This window comes from Durotheca rogersii (assembly GCF_024521655.1).
Source record: "Durotheca rogersii strain YMJ 92031201 chromosome Unknown GGS23scaffold_2, whole genome shotgun sequence".
NCBI lineage: Eukaryota > Fungi > Ascomycota > Sordariomycetes > Xylariales > Xylariaceae > Durotheca > Durotheca rogersii.
In genome coordinates, this window is record NW_026251233.1 from 2,882,215 (window position 1) to 2,906,137 (window position 23,923).

General features: G+C 57.6%; 5 protein-coding genes across 5 annotated transcripts; 1 reads left to right on the forward strand and 4 right to left on the reverse strand.

The window, feature by feature from the left end:
- Positions 1-114: 114 nt before the first annotated feature.
- On the reverse strand, positions 115-5,458 carry GGS23DRAFT_200887 (uncharacterized protein). Its single transcript, XM_051511783.1, has 2 exons — positions 5,327-5,458; positions 115-5,018 (listed from the first exon to the last, which is right to left on the reverse strand). Exons 1-2 carry the CDS (start codon positions 5,363-5,365, stop codon positions 207-209), a joined length of 4,851 nt encoding a protein of 1,616 aa, XP_051376564.1. The 5' UTR covers positions 5,366-5,458; the 3' UTR covers positions 115-206.
- A 2,771-nt stretch (positions 5,459-8,229) lies between these two features.
- On the reverse strand, positions 8,230-10,168 carry GGS23DRAFT_593120 (uncharacterized protein; the record flags this gene model as incomplete). Its single annotated transcript, XM_051517996.1, has 2 exons — positions 8,230-9,182; positions 9,376-10,168. The coding sequence occupies 2 exons, from the start codon at positions 10,166-10,168 to the stop codon at positions 8,230-8,232; spliced, it is 1,746 nt and encodes a 581-aa protein (XP_051376565.1).
- Positions 10,169-13,444: 3,276 nt separating this feature from the next.
- On the forward strand, positions 13,445-16,532 carry GGS23DRAFT_550338 (uncharacterized protein). The gene is made up of 4 exons (XM_051515279.1): positions 13,445-14,537; positions 14,748-15,041; positions 15,095-15,351; positions 15,407-16,532. Exons 1-4 carry the CDS (start codon positions 13,936-13,938, stop codon positions 16,096-16,098), a joined length of 1,845 nt encoding a protein of 614 aa, XP_051376566.1. The 5' UTR covers positions 13,445-13,935; the 3' UTR covers positions 16,099-16,532.
- On the reverse strand, positions 16,424-18,362 carry GGS23DRAFT_613023 (P-loop containing nucleoside triphosphate hydrolase protein; the record flags this gene model as incomplete). Its single annotated transcript, XM_051520530.1, has 2 exons — positions 16,424-18,075; positions 18,164-18,362. 2 exons carry the CDS (start codon positions 18,360-18,362, stop codon positions 16,766-16,768), a joined length of 1,509 nt encoding a protein of 502 aa, XP_051376567.1. The 3' UTR covers positions 16,424-16,765.
- A 2,693-nt stretch (positions 18,363-21,055) lies between these two features.
- GGS23DRAFT_602745 (Phosphodiest-domain-containing protein) lies at positions 21,056-23,490 on the reverse strand (the record flags this gene model as incomplete). The annotated part of the gene is made up of 3 exons (XM_051519367.1): positions 21,056-21,486; positions 21,573-22,542; positions 22,600-23,490. The coding sequence occupies 3 exons, from the start codon at positions 23,488-23,490 to the stop codon at positions 21,056-21,058; spliced, it is 2,292 nt and encodes a 763-aa protein (XP_051376568.1).
- Positions 23,491-23,923: the final 433 nt, after the last annotated feature.

Sequence of the window (23,923 nt, forward strand, 5' to 3'; positions counted from 1 at the left end):
TCCAGCGCGAGCGGTGCCGCATCCGGGTGGCGCTTCCGCTTGACCAATACGTGGCGCTGCCGCTTCCCGTCCTGCCTTTTGGCCACCGCCACCTTGGACGGCGCCGTCCTGCTGCTGCTGCCGCTGTCGGCGGCGGGGATGCCGCTCGTCCTCCGGTCCGCGTCCACGCCCCCGACCTTGCCGTCGTCGCCGGGTCCGGATGTCCCCTAGTCGTCCAGCCCCAACATGCGGCGCAGTGCGCCGAACTTCTTCTTCTTCCTCGTGTACCCCGGCCCCTCGGCGCTCAGGCTGCCGCCGCCGCCGCCGCCGCCCCCCTGGTAGCCGCCGCGCTCGCCGGCCGGCTCGTACGTCGTCGCCGTCGGCGGCAAGTTGAGGCTCACCGTCCGCCTCCCTCTAACGTCGTCTGGCGGCAGCGGCGGCCGCGGCTGGTGGCCGAGGAACGGACCCCCCGCCGAGCTCGGCCGCCGAGTTTCTTCGGCTCCTCTGGCCCTGCTGGCGGCGCCGTCGCCCTCGACGTGCTCGCCTAGGGGCCAGCCGTAGCCGTTGCTTCTCGTGCTCGCCGAAGAGAGCTTCCGGAGCTTGGCGCCGGACGGGGCGCGGCCGTGGTCGGAGCGGGTATCCCTCAGCTTCTCGCTGCTGCGCTCGAGCCGAGTGTCCCGCCTCGCGGCGCTCTCGGTCAGCTCGGATCGCTGTATCTTGCCGGCCTGGTCGCCCGATCTTTTATTACGCCTCCGCAGGATCCCGAGTAGCGAACTGCGCCCGTCGTGGTCCGATGGCGCGGACGAGGATGCGTTAAACCCGCCCCGGCCGGATCGCGACCGTGTCAGTGCCGAAGTTCCGAGGGCCGCCGAGTTCGACCGCGCGAATCCCGCGCTGGGGAGGCTGGACCGCTGTCGAGGGGTCTGCAGGGGGCTGGGCATCGTGTCGTCGTCGCTGTTGGCGAGCTCCGGCGAGCCCTCATCTGCCTCGGGGACGGGTGTGGATTTCCTGAAACCCGCTGCCACCGTCCCGATTGCCCGCCCGCGGAGGGTGGCTCTGGCAAGCGGGCTAGGCTGTGACGAAGAGCCGGGACGAACGTCTTCGTCGTCGCTTGAATCGTCGAAGCGGCTGCGAAAGCCCGGGGGGTGCACGTCTTCGTCGTCGCTCGAGTTGTCAAATCGACTGGTCTTCTTGGAGCGGATTGCGTGAGACGGCTTGGAGGACCGGCCGAAGGACGGGAAGTGGATGGAAGAGAGTATTTTCTCTTGGCTCGAGACGCTGCTAGGCCGCATGGTCTGCCGCATCATGGTGACGGGAGGGCCGCCCGCAGGATTGGTCGCTAGGCTATGACGGAACGTAGAGCCGCTAGGGGAAAGGGACCGTAAACTAAACCGTCCGGAGCCCTTGGTGGCGCTGGCGGGTGCGATGGCGGTTTGCGGCCGCATAGAGTTGCGGAGCATAAAACCTCCGCTCCGAGGAGGGCGGTTGCGCTTGAAGCTGCTTTCGCTGGCATCGGACCCCCGACGTTGCGACCGAGGCCTGTCGCTGGGAAAAGCACCCCTTGATGTGTCGGAAGCTAATGCTTGAGGGGCTCTCGGACTTTGACTCTGGGTTGGCTTCGATAAGACAGACATCGACTTTCCATGCTGTCTCGCGCGCTCCGGCGAAGGTTGCTTGTTCTGCTCTGGTGCGGGGTGGGGCCTCAGTGTTTTGCGTAGGACCCCTGAACTTTGCGGCTTTGTAGGTTGTAGAGCGTTTTCCGCACGAAATGACGATCGTATTCTTGTCGAAGCTGGTGGCGGGGTTGCGGGCTGACGAGCACCTCTTGACTCATTCTCAACTGTATATGCTCTCTCTGGGTTGACTTGCGGGGCGGATTCTAGCGGCTTTGTCGAGGCCGGCGGCTGGGCGCTACTCTCCGCCAGCCGTTTCTGCACGAGTTCCTTCGTACTATCGCTCGTTCGAACTGGGCGCGGGGTCTCATCCTCGTCACCGTCGGTGCCAGCCTCCTCTAATGCCTCGCGTTCTAGCTGCTGCCTCTTCTCGGCTGTCAAGGTACGCCAATACGCCTTTGCCCGTTCCCAGTCGTCCCTGTCTTGGGGCGGCTCCCGGGGTGTAGCGGCAGCTGGAGGTTGTTCATCGGTCTGCGGCTGAGATTCCCGAGAAGCCTTCTGCTCTGGCACATCGCTTGGTAGCTCATGAAGCTGAGATGTGGCATCTTTGTTGACGGGCTCATCGACAACGGCGTCTAAAGACATGTAGCCATCACCCTCGACATTGGAGAGATCGTCGTACGCATCGCTATATACGTCCGAATCGGAGCTGTCTGTGGGTTCACCGTCTGGCGTGCTTACCGGGGCTGTTGTGGCGAGCGTAAACTGGGGTGACACCGCCGGCCGACCGAGAGGTGCTGCCTTCGGCTCGAAGATACTAGTAGGGGAAGAAACGGCCCTGTAAGGCTCGGTTTCAGTGGCTCTAGGCGGAGTATCAGTACCACGACCCGTATCAGCGTCGTCTGGGAAGCCCCCTGGGACGTCGAGAACGTTATCCTCCAGCGACTTCACAGACACAGCGTCGGATCCGGGGATCTTTGGGCTGGGCTGTATGATGGCGATATCTGGGACTTCTCGTGTTGACGTATGAGGGACATTTGGAACCTCCTCGTTCGAATAGACGGGCTTTTGCTCTCCTCCCGTAGTCCCGTCGTTCAGCGGGTCGTTTCGTGCGCTGGTAATCATATCCGCATCACTATCGAGAAGATCGTCGTCAGAGTCGGTGCTCTTTAGACTATCTGATACGTAGCCGTTCCCTTCTACAGAGGTGACAACCGGGGGTAGCGGTTCCCTGAACCTGGATATATTCGGTGCATTCCGCGCGGCTGTTTCCTGGGCAAGTATCGAACCTATGGCGTGGTCACTGGACTGGCCGAGAGGTAGCTCTCCAGGTGTGCCAGTTTCCCCGGGCGTACCCGTGCTAGAGGGATGGATGTCCGGCGAAGGCGTTGCGGATGAAGAGGGGTCCTGGGGTCGGACGAGGGGGCGCTCTCCGGAATCTCTCGTTCTCTTATCCCTTATGCTACCAAAGCTTGGCAGTGCAGGCCGAGGCTTCATGATTTCGTCGTCGTCGAGAGTAAATTCTCTTCGTTTGCTACGACCAATGGTGGTATACCAGGGTCGCTTGACGTGTTGCGGGCTTGGAGGGACTTGCGAGTCTACATCCTCGACGGGTGCAGATTCTCCCACGACCTTCGCCATGGTTCTGTCATCAAAACTAACGCGAACCGACTTCTTGCGAGAAATCCCCTGCTCCTCTGGCTGGTGGGGGGACACGCCGCGGGATCCCGAGATATTTGAGTCTCTATCTGATGGTGACATATCCCGAGGCGTCGGACTGCTACGCTTCAATGCTGACTTGATAGGCGATGCCGACCTTGGCAGAGGAGTATGTCGCACCGCAAGACTATCCGAGGGGGACGTGGAAAAACGGGCCTGGCGGACCGGGCTATTAGAAGCTGATCGTCTCATACCAACTTCTTCTTGAGCAAGCTCGACAACCGGTTTGTTCTCTATGGGTTTGTTTTCTACTCGGACATCCTTCTTCTCTCTCGTAGCGGTATTTTCGACTGGAGAGGTTACTCGTCCTGGATCTTGGCTATAATTCTGCTCTTTCTCGGGGGCCTCGTAGATAGACTGCCTTGTCGGCACGGCGTCTAGTGCATCGAGCACTTTCTGGGATGACCGAACAGGACGATCGACTCGCTCGTCAGCCTCCTCGTTTTCTTCGTGTACGGTCGACGGTTTCCTCCCCAAAGGAAGACCAGTTACGGAGCTCGCGACCGGGTCACGGGAAGCTTGCCGGGGTGGCGGGGGGGCATCAGGCTTGAACTTGAGAGAATCGTGCGCCCGCGCCGGCCGGTCCTTCTGGTGTTCATCCTGTGGCTGCTCCTGCTTTATTGACGTCGTGATGGCGGGTCTTACTGTGGGCTCTTCTAATACCCGCGATTCTTCTTCCGTCGATGCTGCTTCGAAGACGGGTTGCTCTCGCTTTGGGAAATCTGGCTCAGTCGCATCGTTGCCCATGGTAGATGCCTTAGCCCTCCCAACCGCTCCTTTCGTCGGGTAGTCACCCTCCCTCCGTACCCCGTCCTTTTTTTTCTTCTTCTGCTTTCTTCCGGTGGCCTCCTTGATATAGTAGTATTCAGCGGCACCCAACGCTGCCTTCGGAACCATCCTCCTGGAATTTGGGTCGTAGACCATCGGTTGATCGGGTGGTCCGCCTGCGGACGAAGATATCGAAGCTCGATTGGATCTTGGCGGCGACGCGGGCGTTCGGGGTGGCGGGCCACTTAGTTGCAGCGCGTGAGTCGAACCAGGGGAATCCGGAGGAGATTGGGTCCGAAATGCGGTGGGATACGAAAAGTTTACCAAAGAGCTTCGGCTGTCAGGTCGTGGCGATGTAACTGGAGGGATCTCTGCCTTGGACGGCTGGATCGTACTCGTCCGCATCGGCGCATCCGATGTCCTCACATTACTCGGATCGCCCGACGGCTGTGTGTACCACGAAGGATGGCTGCTCTTCATCTTCTGGGAGGCGGTCTGAAAGGTTTGCATCCCCGTCGCGACAGAGGTGAGGCTTGCCGACTTCTTGTGGCCGTCGGGTATTTGAGGCACGGGGGGGCGTTCTTCCGCTTCTCTTGTCGATGTGGTCCGATGTGGAGACGGGCTTCGAAAGGTGCGTTCCGTCATGCTCCCCGAGCTAACCTTCCTCTGCAGCTGCCCAGTTGGGCGTGAAGTATTCGTGCTGGCGGCAGCGGCGGCGGCAGCAGAGACGCTACCCGACGAGGATACGGAGGCACTTCGACGCATCATCCGTTTTGTCTGCACCTCTCCTACATTTGTGGGGGTATGGGGACGCGCTCGCAGGGCGGCGGCGGCGGCGGCGGACGAGAGCGTCCTGTTGGGCTTCTGACTCGAGGCAGACATGAAGGCGGAGGCGGCGGCGGACGTAGCATTCGGGTTAGCGGTGGTGGAATTTAGAGGCTGATAATGAGATTTAGGGCTGGGTGTTAGCGATGACGAGCGCATAGGAAAGAGGAGAGGAAGCAGCAGAGCGAGAGCGAGCAAAGCACGACGGTATAGGGGAGGATCGTCATCATTATGAAGGAACCGTGCAACTCAATGGAGAGACTCGGCTTTGATGGCAGTCGACCAATAATCAGCCGGCCGGGCTGGTCCCCCTTTAAGCATATGGGCACTAGATCACGGACTAGATCCTGGACGTACAGTGGCAACAATAACAATAGCGCGTCGAAACAAAGACGGCGCTAGGAAGAAAGCAAGACACTCACAGGGTTTGGTGGCCGATGCCTCCGCGAGCTGGTGAACATGGTGGAGGGCAGCGTGACAGGCTCGGCGCCCGGTCCGCATCAGCTATAAAAGTAGGGGCCGCATATGGGATTATGACGGATATCGCGAGGTGCGACGGCTGGGCGGTATTGCTACCGTGCGGGTCGAGTGCGAAGCGTCGGGGGCACCAAGAACGCGGTAGCGACCGCACGGGGCGATGGTAGACGATGGCAGACGATGGGATGGGCTCCGGACGGACGTGGAAGAAAGCGCGACAATTAGGAGAGAGAGAAGTTGGGAGAGATGTAGAGATGCCTTTTTTTTTCAGGGGGGGGGGGAGCTCTCAAAAACGTGAACGAGGTGAGATGGGATGCGCGGATGGATCCCATACACGTAGGTACATGGACAGACGCAGACACGCTTTACCCTCCCTAGCCATGTACCCATGAGCTGCCGACAGGGGGGAAAAGGAGGGTCAAGCCACAGCGATTCATGCAGCAATTCCCGTCCAACAAATTTGAGCCTATCGCGAGGTTAGGAAGGTTACCTATGGCGACTTTTGACTTGATACCTACCTCTATCTACCTCTCAGTACTAGTGATGGTAGAGGTTACATGCCCGCCTTAAGGTGATGTTACCCGCCTTCTCTCCCCCCATCCTTCGCACGGCTGTGCCCGACCCTTTTTTTTCCAGCAGCTTTCCCGTCCGCATCGGCTTGCCACCTCCAGACAGGACCTTGCAGCCTCTGTACTCATACAGCTTCGTGCCGCTACATATCAGCTTAGGTACCGCCACCTCACCTACCTGATGTACTCCACTACCAAAGCAGGTACCGCCGGCGAGACTCCATCGCGGCGCATGGATTCGATGCACCCATGACGTACGGGACGAATGGCCATCAGGTGAACAGCATATTACGCTGCCTAAATCATCTTAAGGTGTACCTACACATAGGTACCTACACCTAGCCTATCCCTAACCTTAGGTACCTACCTCCGATCTACTGTATACCTATGTAAGTACCTACCTACCTACCTCCTATAGCGGTATCTTATAACACATAAAAACCTGGGCTTCGTCCCGTCTGTACTTCCTGGTGGTTCCGAGGAACATAGCCTTGACCTGCTCGTACACGGCCCTGTCCACTTAGGCTGGTAGGTAGTGGGCCGCCCTGTTCAGCTGCCAGTTCAGAATGGATCCTGGACGGCCCGCGACTGCAAATTGGCCGTTGGGGAATATCCAAGGGTCCGACGCTCGATGCTAGATACCTCTAGGTAGGTAGTTGGTTACGCGTCGTTACCGCACCCCCAGTTGTATATACGCATACATATATACATACCTAAGTACATGCACACTCACAGACAATCGTGACTTCAGACGTACCTACACACAGCCCGCCTCAGATGGCGGAGGGTTCGGGGTTGAACGAGGCCTACCCTCACAGAGGACTTAGGAAGTACCGGAGGTTGGCAAGCAGCACGTTGGGAGCGAGCGGCGAATGCCTTTTAGGGTTGTATAGTAGGCATGTTGCGTGCCTTGCATACAATCCAGCCAGCCATTAGCATGCCAGCACATCTTCTCCCCCGTCTCTCTTCCCTGTGCACTTCCACGTAGCCGGCCCCAATGCAATTTCGAAAAAATTAACGTGGACAAACGGGTCCTCCGGATGTCCTCCGTCCTCGAGGACCCCCTCCGATGACGTCACGTCGCCAGAACAGCGCAGCACTATATATATATATATGTATCTATCTAGCTATATATCTAAAGGGAACGCATATCGGTCAGAGACCTCAAAACGTGCTCCTGTATGAAATAAATTCCCTGCCTGTTCATGAGTAGAGGCCGTCTTCCTTCCGGTATAGGCAGATATGCCTGGCCCATTTGGGGGCGTGTACGTGCCTATCTCCCTAATATAGAGGTACCTATCGAGCTCAGCTCAAGAAGTTGAGAGTGTGATATGTGTCTATATCTACCTCCAATGCAATATAAGTTGGTACCTGGATTAGGCATCGTGTATTATCTCGTAGGTGATACCTACCTGTATTTGCGATGGTTGGTACCGCACCTACGGTAACCTACCCAAGTAGGTCGGCACCTAATGTCCATACCAGGTAATGTCTAGGTATCTACCTCTCGTCTGTATCTACTATTATCTTAGGTCTAGGTACATGGGAGGCGCCTCTTGTTGGGGTTTAGTGCAGTGGAAGCTGGGTGAATATATATACCTACGAAGAGGTTGCTAATGGTAGGCTCTATAATGCGACACGTGCATCATTGCCTCTGCCCGATCTCACATCCCGCTCGCCCTTCTTTCAGTTATCCAATTTTTCGTAGGGGGCGGTCCATTCACCTACAAGGGGTAGGGGGACAATCTGCAGATGGTTGCTTACCTGGTGGCCATCAGAACATAGCATAACACCACATTGTCACGTTTTGGCCCGTATTGGAATGCGCAGTAGACTTAAGATCTATATGGTCTACAGAACTCGCTCGACGCGCGGCCGACATTGATGCTAACTTGATGATGGGTTGTTGATGGTAACACTCAAGCGTGCCACATCGTATTGCGTACTCTATTCGTCTTGACATCGACCCTCGACCGCACGCATCCATCCCTAACCTTGCTCGTGTTGCCGAGTTCCCGCCCATCGCCCGACGCAGTGCCGCGCTGGGAATTGATGTGTAAAAATAAAGAGCGGAAGCAGATTCCAGGGGTGAGGACGAGCGAGGGATTTTGGAATTCTAGGATAGTCTACGGGCTCGTCTATCTAGGTGGTCGAGAGCCTTTGGGACTGAAAGCGGAGAGGCAGCTCGGCGGACACGCTTGTGAGCAGAAATGATGGTAGCGCTAAAGCTGAGAGGTTCGAGACGCTGCAAAACCCCCGACCGCGCCCCAATGTCTCCTTCACGTGCCAACATAGAGCTCTTTAACCACGGAGGGGAGCCTCCTAGAGACGGGCACCGGATCAGGCAGTTCACCCTCTGCGCTGCGGTCATCGTACTGGTCCTCCGAATCGGACCCGCCGTCGCTCCGTGTCTCGCCGCCTTCGTTGCAAATCTGGTGGTGATGGAGAGTATTATCGTCGTCGTGATCGTTCAGGACCGGTGGAGGGACAGGTGGGTGCGGTGAGGCCTGCTGTCCAACCGAGGGCGCGGTGTGACGGTCCGGAGTGGTGGCATTGTTCTTGGCGGGAAGCTTGCTGGCTTTCTTTCCCTTGCGCGACTTCATCTTGGCCTTTTCAAACAGCCTACGCCTCTCGGCTTCATCTCGACGCCGCCGGCGATCCTTGATCTCGTATTGTCGGATCAATGCCTCCGGAGGGGAGCCAAAAATCCGCTCATACTCACAGAACTCGCAAATCCAGATATCTTCTGACGCTGGGGGGTGGTGATAATTCTGATACTCGGTCTCGCGCCGGCGTTGTTTGGCCGCCTGCAGGAGCGGGTTGCCGCGACGCCTTGGCTTTTTAGGGGGTGCGGTTGGCTGGGCTGTACCTTTTGTCCCTCCGTCGCCGGTTACGCTGGAGGCCTGCTGTGCACCCCCCGACCTGCTTGATGGTGGTGGTCCGCTTTGGCTCTGAGCGGCTCTGGCACCGACGCTGTTGTACTGGTCGCGGTAGTCTGCCGGTAAGGGAGAATGTTGCTTTTGATTCATCTGTCCCATATTGGGAGGCGCCGGATCAGACCCCGGCCACGAGACAGGATTCTGTGGATCGAATGTGAAGGTGAATTGTGTGGACGATGTTGGGCTTTGTCTTAGCGATGCTTCCTGATGTAGAAGACTGATGTTTTCTTGGCCCTGAGGCAGTGGAAGCTTCTCGGCACTAGCAATCGCACTCGATATGATTCCCGAATTCTCTGCTCGGAGGTCATTCGATGAGATTAGCTATCGAGTCTAGTATCCTATATTATGACATTATGTCGCCCTAGGGAGGGCTTGGGGGTGGGGAAGGGGGGAGGGGAGGGGGGTTGTGGCAACCCAGATAGGGGTTTGAGCTGGGGCAGAGACAAAACCGACAGGAGAGAATGAAATTCGTCAAGCTCAACTTACCAGCGGGCGGGGATGGATACTGAGCACCAGTTGACCTCAGTTTATTGGGAGTGCGGTTTCCCCAGTTGCTATTCGGGTCTGAGAGTGCTCTCAAAGGGCTCCTACCGTTGCGAACACGCCCATACCGGCCTCGACCCGGTCCCGAGATCCCCTGTCCATTAGAGGCAGAGCTACCGGCCTGATAATAAGGCGTCGAGGTTACCCCCGAGGTATCTATGGACCCCTCATCGCCAGTGGTTGGTGGTGACGGCACTCCTAGCGCGCCTAGATCATTCAGCACGTGCGGGCCATTCATCGTCGTTTCACCAGCCGTCGGAATCTTTCTCTTCTTTTTGTTGTTGCTGTTTTCGAAAGAATCGTACCCGTCTGCCGAAGATGCGATCGAGGATGGTGGCTGAGGGTTTGGATGTCGAGCTTGGGTTTGCCGCGAGGGAATACGAGCCGCGTGCCCCGGTGAATCGTGAAGCGACCGTGAGAGGAAAGACCTGCGGGATGGCCCGGTTAGAGATTGGTCATCCTGGTCCGTCCCTAGGCCAGCTCGACGGAGGCTAGTTTCCTGGCCTAGCTCAGCAACATTCTCTCGGTGAGCAACATTTGGATGATCAGCACCCAGCGGGGCTAAATCCTCCTTTGAGTTATACGGGTAAGCAAATAGAGGGGCTGTTGTCTGAGGTGCTGGCGGGTACTGGATGCTATCGGCAACATCTGGCGATAGTCGCTCGCGTAGTCGACGTTTCGGGAGAGGTCGAATGGGCCGCTCGGAGAACAGCAGGGAAGAAGATCCGGGTGACATGTTGTCTGAATGGCCTAATTTGCGGGGATACCACGAGAATGTTAGCCACGCGGCTTTGGCCATAGAGACAAGGTAATAACACATGCTGAAACAAACGAGGAGACAAGCGTGTCTTCACGGTTGACCCAGACAGCGGTGTTTGCAAAGACGTGAGAAACCTGCGACGCAACCAACAGTGCCGCGGCTAAGAGAGGGGCGAAGAGACGCAGAGGGACGAGAGAGCAACTTCTCATAGCCGGAGATCTTATCCCGTGACAGGGGGTTGCTGTTGTTACTGTCGAGTAGCGAGTTACTCGGCAACGAGGATATACGCATTTCTCCCCACTCTCATTCAATTCATTGAATATAGTCTGCACCCAAGAGAGCAACGTACCCATTACATATCGTTTTTACAATGGTTATCACTTCAGAGTAGGACAACCTCTCCTTTCAACAACCGACTCGTTCGTCTCGTCCGGGGGAGGGGGGTTGCACACCCTATCGTGGAAACTATCGCGAGACGAAAGACCGACCGAACAGCTAGACGGCGGGCTCGAAGGAAGCAGAGCGACTCTTGGTCGGAGGGGCGTTGCCGGAATACACTCTTTCTCCTTTTCTATACGTTGCGTGGCCACATTAACATCGACTCTCGATCAACATCGCAGGCAACCCTGACGGAAGTGGTTGCCGGATAGGAGGTGTCACTCAGCTAGCCCCTCGCCTGCGTGCCGTTGCCCCCCAGGGGAGCAGGAAACAATGACAATGGTATTGTCCATACGTACAGGAATGACAACCTGAGGCGAGTCGTGGAGGTGGTGGGCTTGGGGTGACCAATGCTGCCCACAGCAAATCCTCCACAGGATTGGGAACCACTTCAGGTGTGCGAGACGCCACCTCGCTGTCTCGAAGGAGGGCGGACGGGAGCTTGAGGAGGAGATGATTTCCCACAGGCAACGAAGAAGCCCGAGGGCGTCTGCTAGAATGCTGCTGGGTATGCAGAGCGGCCCCAGAACCGAAGATAGTAAGATGCAGTAAGGGTGTAGCAGCAGACTCGGGCTCGCAGTGGTATGGGATTGTTGTCGTAGCGATGGCAGTACGCAGTTGCGGTTCGTGGTTGGGGTTATGGGCTCAGCAACGCATCAAATGGGTAGATGAGTGGATGGGTTATGATGGATGGGTTGGATTTAGTAGGTAGAGACATGGTGTAACAAGGTGGGAGGGACAGGGACGGAGGTATTGGAAGTGGTGAGCAATAGGTCACTTTAGGTACCGTGTGTGTGCGCCTGTGTTGTGCCCTGCGAAGTCTGTAAATGAACGAGGTATTGCAATTGCCTGCCCGACTGATCGGCGGCAAGTCGACGAGCACTCGGAGGTACTTCCTTGTACCATACCATCATGAACCACGCTGGAAGCCCGCACAGAGAGAGGACGACGCTGGCAAGTACTGTACATCTGGTAGGGGGTATCTGCGAGGTTGCGAGTGGCTGTTACATAAGCAGACCATCCTACATGTTCCCCCCCTCCTCGGCCGGGGCTAGGTACGTACCTTGGTAGTTTCTGCGAGCGGGTATGGTCCATCCTTTTTACCCCATTAATAATGTGCAAATCCCTACTACACGTAACCGGCCAGATTGGCTTGAAACCCTGCTGTCCCCTCCACCCGGACGCACAAGTACATGAGGTAGGTACCTAGGTACCTAAGGTTAGGAGGTACATATGATTGTATGTACCTACTACATCGACCAGGTGCATGCCTTGACCCGTGAGCCGACATCGATCACAGGTTTCTGAAGTATCTCCTACCTCAGGCAATGCCAGGCTTGTAATCGTACATACGCGGGTAGGTACATTCATCCGATGTGTTACCTATATTAGGTACTTGCATCCATGGGGTGGGATGTATAGAAACTTGTCCAGGTGTGATGCTATTTCCATTCCCGTCCCACCTCCGAGCATCGTTATGTAAGCGCACATATATAGACTTGTATAGCCCGTAACGTGAACCACGTAGGTAACCCCATGCGTGTAGCCATCGATTCTTCTTTCCATAATCCTAACTGTTTGAATTTTCCCACGAAATCGACAGGCGAATAACTCTATCGAGATTGAGTCGGACTGCACTCTGCCCCGTATACGGATGCGCTTGGGTGTAACAGCCCTGATTGTCAACATCATTTCTCCTATCTAAAATACCTAAGCCGTCGTCTCGGAATCTACATAGGTACCCAACCCTAATGAAAGAGGGGAAAAAAGACTAAGAGATATCTCCTACTCCGTCATACCTATCGACCTAATGTAATTACTTATTAGTACTGGCTTCCCCGAAGTTGTATGAGTACGTTGTCGGGGATTCGCACACTGTGTAGCTTTTCCTTCCTGGAAATCCTTGTGGAGTAGGATCCTTCCTATAACCCGCCCAAGGTATGCGATTGTGCACCTGGCCCTTTGGGTGGGTAGTAGCGAAATACCGTGGGAATACAGTTTCTGCGCACAATGCCCCGCGCCCTATCCGGCGGCAAGCAAAGAGGGGAGTGCATGCGCGCAGGTACTTCCCTACTTGGGTAGTATTCCCTGGAGCTGGACCGGCTGAGGACCTACGGAACTCGCGGGACACCGATGGCGCTCGGATCCACTGCTCAGCAACGATAAGGAATTCGACTGAAGATTGGGAAAAGAGTAAAACTACTCTGAATAGGGTCATCTGGGAGAGAGAAGGGAAATAAAAGGTGAAAAAAAAACGGGGTAGCTGTCGGAGGTAAGTACTAATAGATAAGTAGCGTTGCTTGCTGCTATGCCACCGGCGCGCCGATATCTGCCTCCTACACCTGGGGTAGGTACCTATTTAGCGGGCAGTCGCCTATGTTAGGTACCTACCTAGGGTCTCCAGCGCGAGGCGCGAGGCGCGAGGCGGAAGCTTGCAAGAGGTAGGTTAGGTACCTAAGGTACTTGATGTACGCACCTCCTGGGAACCAAAGGTGGTGAGGAGGTTAGCCGCGCGAGTCTCTCTGCCCGCGCCGAGCGATGACCCATCTACCTCCTCCTAGACCTCAGGTCAAGCTGTTGCTGCAACCCGGGAAAGGTGAGACGGCAAGGTTGTATTGCTGATGTAGGCGGGATGTACCCGGACACCTAGAGTGGCATGTGTGGGTACATGGCCACCACCAGCACGGGTACCTTCACGTATGTACCTGCGAGGCAGGTTGCCAGGTACCTAATGTACCTAGGTAATGTGGGAAGGAGGTACATACCGAATGCAATGCTCCTGCTCCCGCTCGCTAACACTAGTAGAGGTTCTCTTCTCGCTCTCTTCTCTCCCTCCAAAAAAAAAGCGACCGACTCTGCTCGCCTTCACCAACCCATTCTCCCCTCCCTCTCCCATCCACCACCTTTTCCAAGCTACCGGCAACCTTCGCGAGCATCACCTTCAGTCATGATAGCCCTGAATGCTTATCTGCGATGTCTATATCCTCCATTGCCTGACTTCTCGTAGCCAGCATTGCTTCAAGAGCTTCCTGCTGGTCGCCCTGGGAGCATCCTCTGGTCTTCGTCTCCCTCATCCAACCACCTCCGCTCTCCTACCTCTGACTACCCTTCGTCGCGGCCAATCACCCTACGGCCTACCCTAACTCTAGCTGCAAACTGGAAATATCCTTCGGAAGCCTCAAATAGTCCCATCTCCTTCTCTTTTCTCTCCTACCTGCCACCGAAGTTCGATACTCATTCCTTCTTCCGTGTCTCACGCCCCTCTCCCTCCATCCCATTTCGACCAGTCGCCTACACCACGAACGATGGCTGGCACCTCCCCGACTCGACGCTCCTCTCGTGCGCGGGCGACCCAATCACAATCACACAACACCTCGAGCGCATCTAGTGCGTCGGGCCGAGCTGAGCGAAGTACGAGGGCCTTCACGAAGACCGGCTCGCCTCAAAAGTCGACCGGCAGCGGGTCTCTGTCCTCAGAGCCTCCCGAAGATTCGATGCCTATAGCCAACGAGGACACCATCCTCCGCCGACGGAGTACGCGCGGGAAAGAAGACGAACGCGAAAAACAACCCAAAGTCGAATTACCCGGCATGGCTGCTGTTGGCGACGAGCTCCAGGACGATGACGAGGCCGTCCGATGCATTTGTGGCCACGACGAATACCCGGGACCGCCTCCCTTCGACGAGGACTCGAAGCACGGTCTCAAAGACGCAATTGACCACGAGCGGATCTTTGCCATCGAAGTCACCGACGACTTGGCCGGTTTTTACGTGCAATGCGAGATCTGCAACACCTGGCAGCATGGTGCTTGCGTTGGCTTTGCCGAAGAGACCAATCCCGATGCCGTTCAATACTTCTGCGAAAAGTGTCGTAAAGATTTACACAAGATATACACAGCAAGCAATGGGTGAGTTCTGTTCTCTTGCCGAACCCTCGTGACAGTTGGAAACTGGTCGCATGAATGGTACTTCAGCTGCGGCGGAGTGCTTATGGTCGCGCCCTTGCCGATCCTACTGCTTCTTCCCAACCACATTCCTTTTTTTTCCCTAATACACCGGAGCCTCACCTCTCGTCAATCTGTCCCCCCCCCTTCCCGTACTGACATTATGGCGCCTAGACAAAAGTATTCAATTTACCTACCTATTCATCGACCCTCCCGAGCCGGCTCGCGGTCTACTCCCACGGCCAAGGATGGCGCACAATCCCCCAAGAGCGGCACCACTAAAAGCTCGCGTTCCACGGTGGCGACGCATACGTCGAAACGTCGCTCCACCATGAATAGCAGAGATGCTGCTTATGACGAGGAAGAACAGCTGCGTCGAGCAATCGAAGCGAGCAAAGAAGATGCCATCCCTGAAGTCACAGAAGCCCCGCCCCGGCGCCCCAAGCGAGGGAGGGACGATAGCGAAGAGTGCGTCCCCGTTACCACGATAATGGTGTTCACAAAGGCTAATCATTGCGTAGGAAGATTGAGGGCGTCAAAAGGCAGCGAACAACTTCCAAGTCCCCTTCTCCCAAAATCGAGCGGCCGCAGTCCGTTCCTCCCGAAGAGTCTGACGACGAATTGGCCGCGCGAAATGGATCGTCCAAAAAATCCCGGAACGCAGCGCGAAACCAACGTGAAAAGGCCGAGAGGGATGAACGCCGTGAAGAACAAGAAAGGAAGCGGGCAGAGGCGGCTAATAAGCGAAAAGGACGTGCCGAACGTCGACGGGCAGACGGTAAGTTCTTAGATATTGCTATGGAACGGGTAACAAACAGCTAACGTGGACGTAGACTCTGATCCCTCTGAAGAAATACCTCTAGCTGCCCGCGCAGTGGCGAACAGGACGACAGAATCGGCGCAACCACCAGAACCCCCCCAGTCATCTCTGCCCGCTCCAGACACGCCGCCCGCGGTCCCTGCCCCGACAAACACGCATAAGAAAAAGACAACAAACCAGAGGAAGAAGGGCAGGAACCAATACACCAAAGATCGTGAAAACCGGGATCATGACGCGTCGCCAGCAAGGTCTCTTTCGCGCGATGTCACACGAAACGGAGACGAAAACGGCACCTCGCACGGCAAGTCCTCGGCTCACGATACCGCAACCAAGCAGAGCAAGTCGAAAGGGGGAATGAACTCGAGAATCACGATGACGGATATGAAGAGACGCGCCAACAATATTTTAGAATATATCACGAGGACCCAAGTCGAGCTGGCAAGCGATCCGTTGTCAGAGCCGACCGCGAGATCGCAACAGAACAGCGCGAGCAACGGAGCCACCGGTACCGCGTCTCCAGTCAAGGCGAACGGCGACAAGTGCAAGAAGCCTGAGAAAGCCGCTACAGGCTTGAACGGGCCGATAAGCAACGGTACTTCCAGTTCCGTCTCGCCATTAAAGGAGTTCAAAGACTTGTCCTGTGTCGAAATGATGGACGCGTTGACTCGAGATCTAGTGAAATGGCAGCAAGAGTTTACGGCCTAGCCTAACTCCATTATGTCTATCCAGAAGCGTTCATCGGTGTTTGTCGGCCCAGCTCTCAGCGGGTGACCAGACTTCTTGTATTTTTTTCCCCCCCTTGCCTTGTGTTTGTTTCTCCTTTCGTTCCCTTTTTCTTTTTTTTTTCAAGAGAAAAATCCCTTCTGCATTGCTCGGCGTTACATTCGTGGGAACTGTTTGATGGGTTTATTGAGGTTTTCGGTTTCTTTCGAGGAGTAAAACCATCGTGTCGGCCACCTCGCTCCTTGCTCGCATTATAATTGTACCTACCGGAGTCAATTTGGCTGTTTGGGAGTCTCGGACTCTTTGGAAGTAAGGACTGACGTATCTGAAGACGAATACGTTATCGGATCGGGCGGGAATCGCATCATCAATACCTACTACTACTACTACTACCACACACACACACACACACACACATTTACGGGCGCGGTGTTTGCTGTATCTACAATATACCCCGATCTTCTTATCTCGTGTATAATTGAGCGCTTCGTCGCGCTTTTTTAAAAACATACATATATATATATATATATGATAATGCAAAATGCTGGTGTGAATATCCGTTATGACAACCTGCACTACTCACATTCCGTACGTGCCGGGGATGTATCTAGGCGGATATCCCGCGGAAGAGGTCAACTTCCGCCGCCCACTAGGACCGCCCTCTCTTGGCAGCACGTCTCTCCTTCCTCGCCTCCTTCTCGCGCTTGCGGGCCTGGTGGAGGCTGAGGGGGCGGCTGCCAGCGCTGGCAGCGGCGGCGGCAGCGGCGGCGGCGGCGGCGCGGAGGGTGGCGTCGTCGTCGAGGTCGTCGAGGGGGAAGCGGCCGAGGGCGCCGGCGCGCCAGCGCTGGACGACCCAGTCGGCGGCGTGGGGGCGGCTGGGGACGCCGCCGCGGGCGAGCTTGCCGGTGCGGCGGGCGACGGCGTCGAGGAAGGCGCCGCCGTCGTTGGTGGGCGGGGAGCAGAAGTCGGCGTAGAGGGCGGGGTCGCGGCGGTTGAGGTGGAAGAGGAGGTAGTCGGCGAGGGTCTCGGACGGGACGATGCCGTCGCGCACGCAGCCGACCAGCGACAGCTTGAGCATCGCCTCCGGGTCCGCGACGTACGGCACGAAGACGCCGGGCGTGTCGATCAGGTAGACGCCGCCGCCGAACTCCTCGGCGTACGATAGTGGCGGCGGGGGTGGGGGGGACGGCGACGGCGACGGGGGCGGCAAGGAAAGAGACGAGGTCGGGGGCGGCGAAGGCGCCGGAACGATGCGGACGGGCGTCCCGAAGGACCGGGTGACGCCCGGCTGGGCGCCGGTGCGCGCGGCCTTGGCCCGCGACATGCCGGCGTGGCGCAGCAGGTTGAGCAGCGTGGACTTGCCGGCGTTGGGCATGCCGACGACGAGGGCGCGCAGGCCGGTGAGCGACTCGGCGGCGGCGGCGTGGCGCTTGATGATGGCGAGGAGGGCCTCGACGGAGCGGAGGTTGTCCTTGTCGGTGAAGACGACCTCGGCGCGGCGGTGGAGGCCGGGGCGGCCGCCGTAGTACTCGTCGGCTCTCTCGTCGTCGGCTCGCTCCTCGCCCTCGCCGCCGGGCCCGGGGCCGAGGCGCGGGACGCCGGGGTACGCGGCGGGGAGCGAGCCGGCGCGCAACTGCTGCAGCCGCAGCTGCTGGCGCTGGATCCAGCGGCCGGACCCGGGCGGCGCGCACAGGCCGGCCTTGGTGTAGACGACGACGCGCGGCCGCCCCGCGAGCGCCTCGTCGAGCAGCGGGTTCGCCGACGCCAGCGGCACGCGGCTGTCGCGGCACTCGATCACGAGCCCGATGTCGGACAGCGACCGGCGCATGTTGGCCAGCGCGGCCGCGTGGTGGCCCAGGAAGTAGGTGCGCGTGATGGACGACGACACGTCGAACACAGCGCGCGGGACGAAGGCGGCGGCGCCCTTGAGCGACGTCGGGGCAGCCATGCAGACGGCAGCTGGTGCGGTTTTCGAAGGCGGGCTAACCCGGGGGGGGGGGAGGTGGCCGGAGGGGCGCGCGGTGGATGTCGGATCGGATTTCTCGACCTAGGGCGGTCTCGCGGGCGGGACAGGCGTCTGCGGCGTAATTGTCATGGCGCGACCGGGCGCATCGCCTAGCGGCGGCGAGGGGAGGGGTATCGGGGCGTCGTCGCGTCGTGGTCCGTCGGCGCTCGCGCAGGGCCGCGTCGCAGTCGGTGAAAGGCGGATCGAATTGAACGGGGACGAGAATGGAGAAATGGCACATCTCGGCCAGCCTCGCAAAAAAAAAAAAAAAGATGCATCCATTCATGGTCAGCCTCGCGTCTTGGGTGGGGACCAGGCAAGGGGGGGTACCCTGGCGAAGAAGGCCAGGGACGATCCAATGACGTAATGGGGAAAAAATAAATGACAAGGGTGTGGGGATAATGCGGGTGGTTGGCTCCCTCGAGGCAGGTGGGGTTCTCGCGCGTCCATCCCCCCACCCCCCCCTCAAAGTGCCATCCTCTCGTGCCCGGCACTCGGCGCCTCTTACCTAAAGCAGGTGCGGGCAGCGGTACTGCACAGTACAGCATTACGTAAGGCATGGCGCAGGTGAGGGTAAGTATCGAGTTTGTGTTCTGGCGGGGTTAGCCTCCTGGGCTTCTTTCTCTCTCTACTACTTGCACCCCCTCGGCGCCCCCCTCTACTATAGACATGTATTTTGCCCCGATACCTCCCGCTATTCTAGGGCTATCGGTCAGTTAAACCCTAGGGTTTCCCTCTCAAAGCTTCAAAGCTACGCTGTTCGAGGAATAGCCCCGGGCAATGCGATGTCTGTCCTGGACATCCTGCCCCTCTATTCTCCCTGACGCCATCGTGGACTCTACGCCGTGTGACCGCTGAAATTTGTGAGCTACCTACTTCGAGCCGAGGCACCACTTAACGCTGCACCATAACGGGTGCTCGTCCCTCCGTCCCACGGGAATACCAGCAAGAACCCCCAGCCTCGAATAGCGGTAGGCCCGGTGCCTGCCTACTTGAGCAGCGCCGGGTCCCCGACTGCGGAGTGCTCGAGGAGGAGCAGCGTCGCGAAGGCGCCGCCGAAGTGACCGCGAGCTTCTCTGTGCTTGACGAGCTTCAGGTTCGGCCGTGGGCGACGCGTAACATAAGGAACTCTCGGTGTTCATCGAAACCACACACCCTAAGCATGCTCGCTCTTGTGCTTCCAGATATACCCTTACCAGGTAGTTTGTGGCAATGACTACATCGCCACATTTACCCATGCTAGGGAAGCTGTTGGCGAAGCTCTGCTGGAGGAAAGACGCGTTAGTGAAGCTGAGGGTGGACTGATCCCCGGTTCTTCCCCTCCCTCTTCCCCCCCTCTCCCCTCTCCTGCCGCGTTATATGGATCTGGATTGTCTTTATTTTCTTCGTACGCCCGTAGTCGTCGGGAACGCTCGACAATCCCGAAGAAGGCATTCATTGCTCGCCCGGACGAGAGTGTCCCCTGCTTGCGCGCAATCCATTCCAGAGGCGGCCATGAACGATCCATTTTACGGTGACAAAAAAACGTATGGGTGGTTTCACTACGCTGCTCATGGTGTCCTCGTTGGTGCGCCGACGCGCGGAGGCTACGCTTCCTGGGAGCGGCGCATTCTCTGGCATTATCCTCGTATGCGGCGGCCGTACTTGGAAGGCACACAAGCACAGCCTCACGTCGCGGTCACAATGGTTCAACTAGGTTCTCGAGCCTAGTTTTAAAGTAGGTCCCTTTTGGAGTACTCTTGACGCGCAGGTTACCACGGGAGACGATGTCCAATTCGCGGCTTACATCCATTTGTATCGCATGGTGCTCAAGCTCGAACTCAGCGCCATGATCTCTCGTATCGTGCGGGAGTTCAAACGCGGCGTGATATGCGCGCGCAGGCGCGTATCGTCACGGACGAAGAGAACCCAGACGACGGCGTCGTCTGCGAAACCTTCGAGGGCATTGCGGCGGCCTGCGAGCATACGGCCTAGTCGGCCTCATGTTTTACCTGCACCACCGTAGCCCAGACAGGGTTTTGGCTGCTCTGCAACAAGTTCACCACCAGTCGCGGCTGGAAGCGCGCCACCGTAAAATCCCGGGTTGTGGGTGGAATAGAGGCAGGATGCCCATCCCTAGTTGTTGTGAGCAGAAGTAACGCCTTTACCTCAGAATTGAGAACATATCGACGGTGTTGCGGGTGTGATCACTGTGCTTGGCGCAAAGGGTCCGGGTCATGTCTATCAAAAGGAAGACAGCACTAGGATGCCGATTTCGGATATCATCATGCGACATGAATCTGAATTGTTCCCTCCCTTGCTTCAGCGTTCTATACATACATACACACAGCTGCAGTTGTCGCGTGTAGGGTAACCAGCGGATGTGTGAATCAAGTTAGCTTCTGACCCCCCTACCACCCATGCTGTTCTAAGATGGCCATCAGAGGTACTGTGAGCCAAGGTTATGGTGATTCGAGTTGCTCGAGAAGTGGTACTGGGATGGAAGGGCGAAGACAAGTTGCACTAGATTCAGCCATAACACCGTGAAGCCCGCGTAGAGCAGTTAACGATATCACCGTTCTAGGGGGGAGGCGATTTGGCTGGATCGAGTACTTCTACACTACCTAGCGAATAGCGAATACCAACTAGAACCACAGCGGGAATCGAGGCATCCCCCAAGGCACAACCCGCCCCTCTCGGCGCCCTCCTCGAGATTAAACTATAGTATCAAGAGAGAATAAAACGACGCCACCAGCGCCAGTTGCCTGCCATCCCAGCTCGTCAATACTGACCAGGGCGGGAAGAGGATTCGCAGACACATCGTATTGCCCAAACCGCGGCTGCACAAAAGGGGGAACCAACGCTAAAATATCACATAAGCGAGGAAAGGAAGGGAGGAAAAAGTAAGGGGGAATCAGGGTGGAAGTATGCTGCTGAAAAAGAGAGACGGTTCTACTAGGAGCTGTCGTCGCCGAGTCCCTTGATCGAGTCGATGAGCTCGTTGACCTGGCCCTTGACCCAATCCCACGCGTTCGTCCACCACGAGCCGCCTTCGTCCTGGCTGCCGTCGCCTTCCTGGCTCCCGTCCTCACCCTTAGCCTCGTCGTCTGGCGGCGCGGGGCTGGGCTCCGCCGGCTTGCCGGCGGCCGCAGCGGTCGGGGAGGGGGGCCCAGAGGCTGCGGGACTGCCGCTTGTGCCGGCCGGGGCGACGGACGACGTCGTTGCCGCCGTCGTCTCGGTCGACTGGACTGGGTCGGCCGGCTCCTCAGGAAGCTCCTCCGGGCTGTGCAGGCCGACGACCCTGAGCGGCAGATGCAGCGTCCCGTTGTTCGGCATCGCCGTCATGCCGACCGAGTCGCAGAGAATATTGTACACGTTGATGTTTTCTAGCACGTGGACGGTTAGACGGATACAAATAAGGGGGGAGAGGGGGAAAAGAAAAAAAGGAGAGGCGACACTCGGTTCTACGTACGGAAAACCTCCACCTTGCTGTGCGGCTGGTGGGGGAAGGCGGGCCCCCGGGCCACGAAGATGGCGCGCATTAGGGGGTGTTCGTGGTCGTAGCCGTGCAGTCCTCTGGGGTGGTAGACGGCGCCCGCGGCCTTGGCCTCCTCGATGTCGAACTCGTTCCGGTCGACGATGGCCCAGCCGGTTTTCGGGATGATCCACAGCGGCGCGATGCGCGGGTTGTTGCTGAAGTGGTAGCGCTCCGGCATGTTCTCGTCCCGGAGGTAGACGTCGAAATTCGGGTTCGTCTTCCCCTTCTCGGCGGCCTGCTCGTACAGGGACTGCAGGTCCTCTGGGTTCTTCGGCCGGATGCCCACCAAGGGCCATCCGTCGAGGTGGCCGACTTTTTCGAAGTCGACCAGGTCTTCGATCTGGATCATCCGGCTGACGTCCGTGGTGGCCATACCGTGGTCGGAGACGATGATAACGTTGACGATGTCGGTGAGATTCCTCGCTTCGAGACCGTGGAACAGCTGGTCGAGCATGGTGTCGACTTCGCTGATCGTCGACCGAATCTCGGTGCTGTTGGGTCCAAAGCGATGGCCGTCGGAGTCGACGTTAGGGACGTATGCTGCTATGATTTGCGGTCTCATGTCCTCGGGGTCGGCGTCTTGATCCTCCAGCCCAGGTTTGTCGAGGAACTCGAGGATTCGAGAAACCTTTCGCGGCAGCTTCTCTTTCCCATTATACTTGTCCAGAAAACTTGGTTCCTTGCCTAGGATGTGCGCCTCGCTTCCGGGCCACATGTGGATCGCGGTGCGAACGCCCTGTTCTTCGGCGGTGACCCAGAATGGCTCGCCACCCCACCACTTCGGATCGAGGCTCCGGTCAGGGTCCGTATAATAGAAGTCCGTTTCTAGGTCCGGGTCCCAGAAAGTGTTGCCGACTACACCGTGGCTTTCGGGGTACAGGCCGGTTGCAAGGGTGTAGTGGTTCTATGAGGGGGAATTAGTTGGCCAACCCATAGCTGAAGCACGATTAAAGAGACTTACGGGGAACGTTACGGAGGGAAAGGACGGCGTCATGTATAGAGGCGACACCCCCTCCTTGATGAAGGCGTTCAGCCTCGGTGTCAAGCCTCGTGTCAGAAAATCCGCGCGGAACCCATCCAGGCTGATGATGAGGGTAGTCGGGAGGAATAGAGCGGTGCCGTTGCTGGCTAACTGCGACTGGGAGGTTACTGATTTCTTAGCCAAAGATACCCTCCAGACGATCAGGGCGATGGATGTGAGACTGAGGGCTAGAACGGCGTGTATGAGTAGCCATTTCCTCCACCTCCTCTTCTTCGCGGGTTTGGCGTCTGGGGCCTGTTTTATCAGGTACTCGCGGTCGGTTTCGTCGACGCCGTCCCTATCGCTGCTTTCACCGGTTGAACTCCCATCCTTGAGCCCTCCCTGCTCCATCTCGTACATCAGCGCCCCGTCCTCCCCGTCTCGAGCCTCTTTGAGGAGACGGTCCTTCTTTTCCCTACGTCGTATCCGTCTGTTCCTTCGCTTCTCCTCGTGTAGGTCCTCGGCGGAGCTTCCCGCATCCTCGATTGCGCTCGCCGGCCGCACGCGATTGTATTTCCGAAATATTGTTATGGGGTTCGGCAGGGAAAGATTGCTCCCTCGTCTCTGCAGGCTGCTGCCTCTCCTTTGGCGCTCTTGGTGGGCCCGTTCGTCGACGATAAGCTTGTCCAGCTCTTCCTCCTCCACCAGCACCATACGGTCGCGAGCGCGCAGCTCCCGGCTGTTCCGCGCAGCGGCGAGTACTTCGTCATCTTCGCTGTCGGTATCCTGGTCGCTTCGGCTGTTCAGCGATAGGGCGTCATCATCGTAACGGGATGGGGTGAGTAGAGACCCATCCCTCTCCACGTTCGTATCTAACGGCTGGGGAGACATGTCGAGCGAGAGGGAGGTTTGTCGGGTAACTCGGGGGTGTACGCAAGGACTTCTGTGTGCGCGCGCGCGCAGCCGAGAGATGCTCGTCGAGGCCAGGGTTGACGATTACATATCTCGAACTTGCTCGGGATCCGGAACGCCGGTAGGTAGCCTCACACGCAGTATATGGGTGCTAGCGAATAAGTAAAGACTGAATGATACGGGAAACGAGGGCCACGCGCTACGAGGATCTGATGTGAGCCATGACTATGACACAACCCATGACGAGTCTAGTGCCGCCTGCTCTCTCGTCGCATCGGAAACTTGATGCTAGGGGGTGATAAAAGGGACACGGAATGAGGGAATGTGGCGTAGCCCCCACCCACGGTACCGTGCTCAGCCACAACTCCTATACGGCTCTACCCCCATACAGACATACCCTCATTGCTAAAAT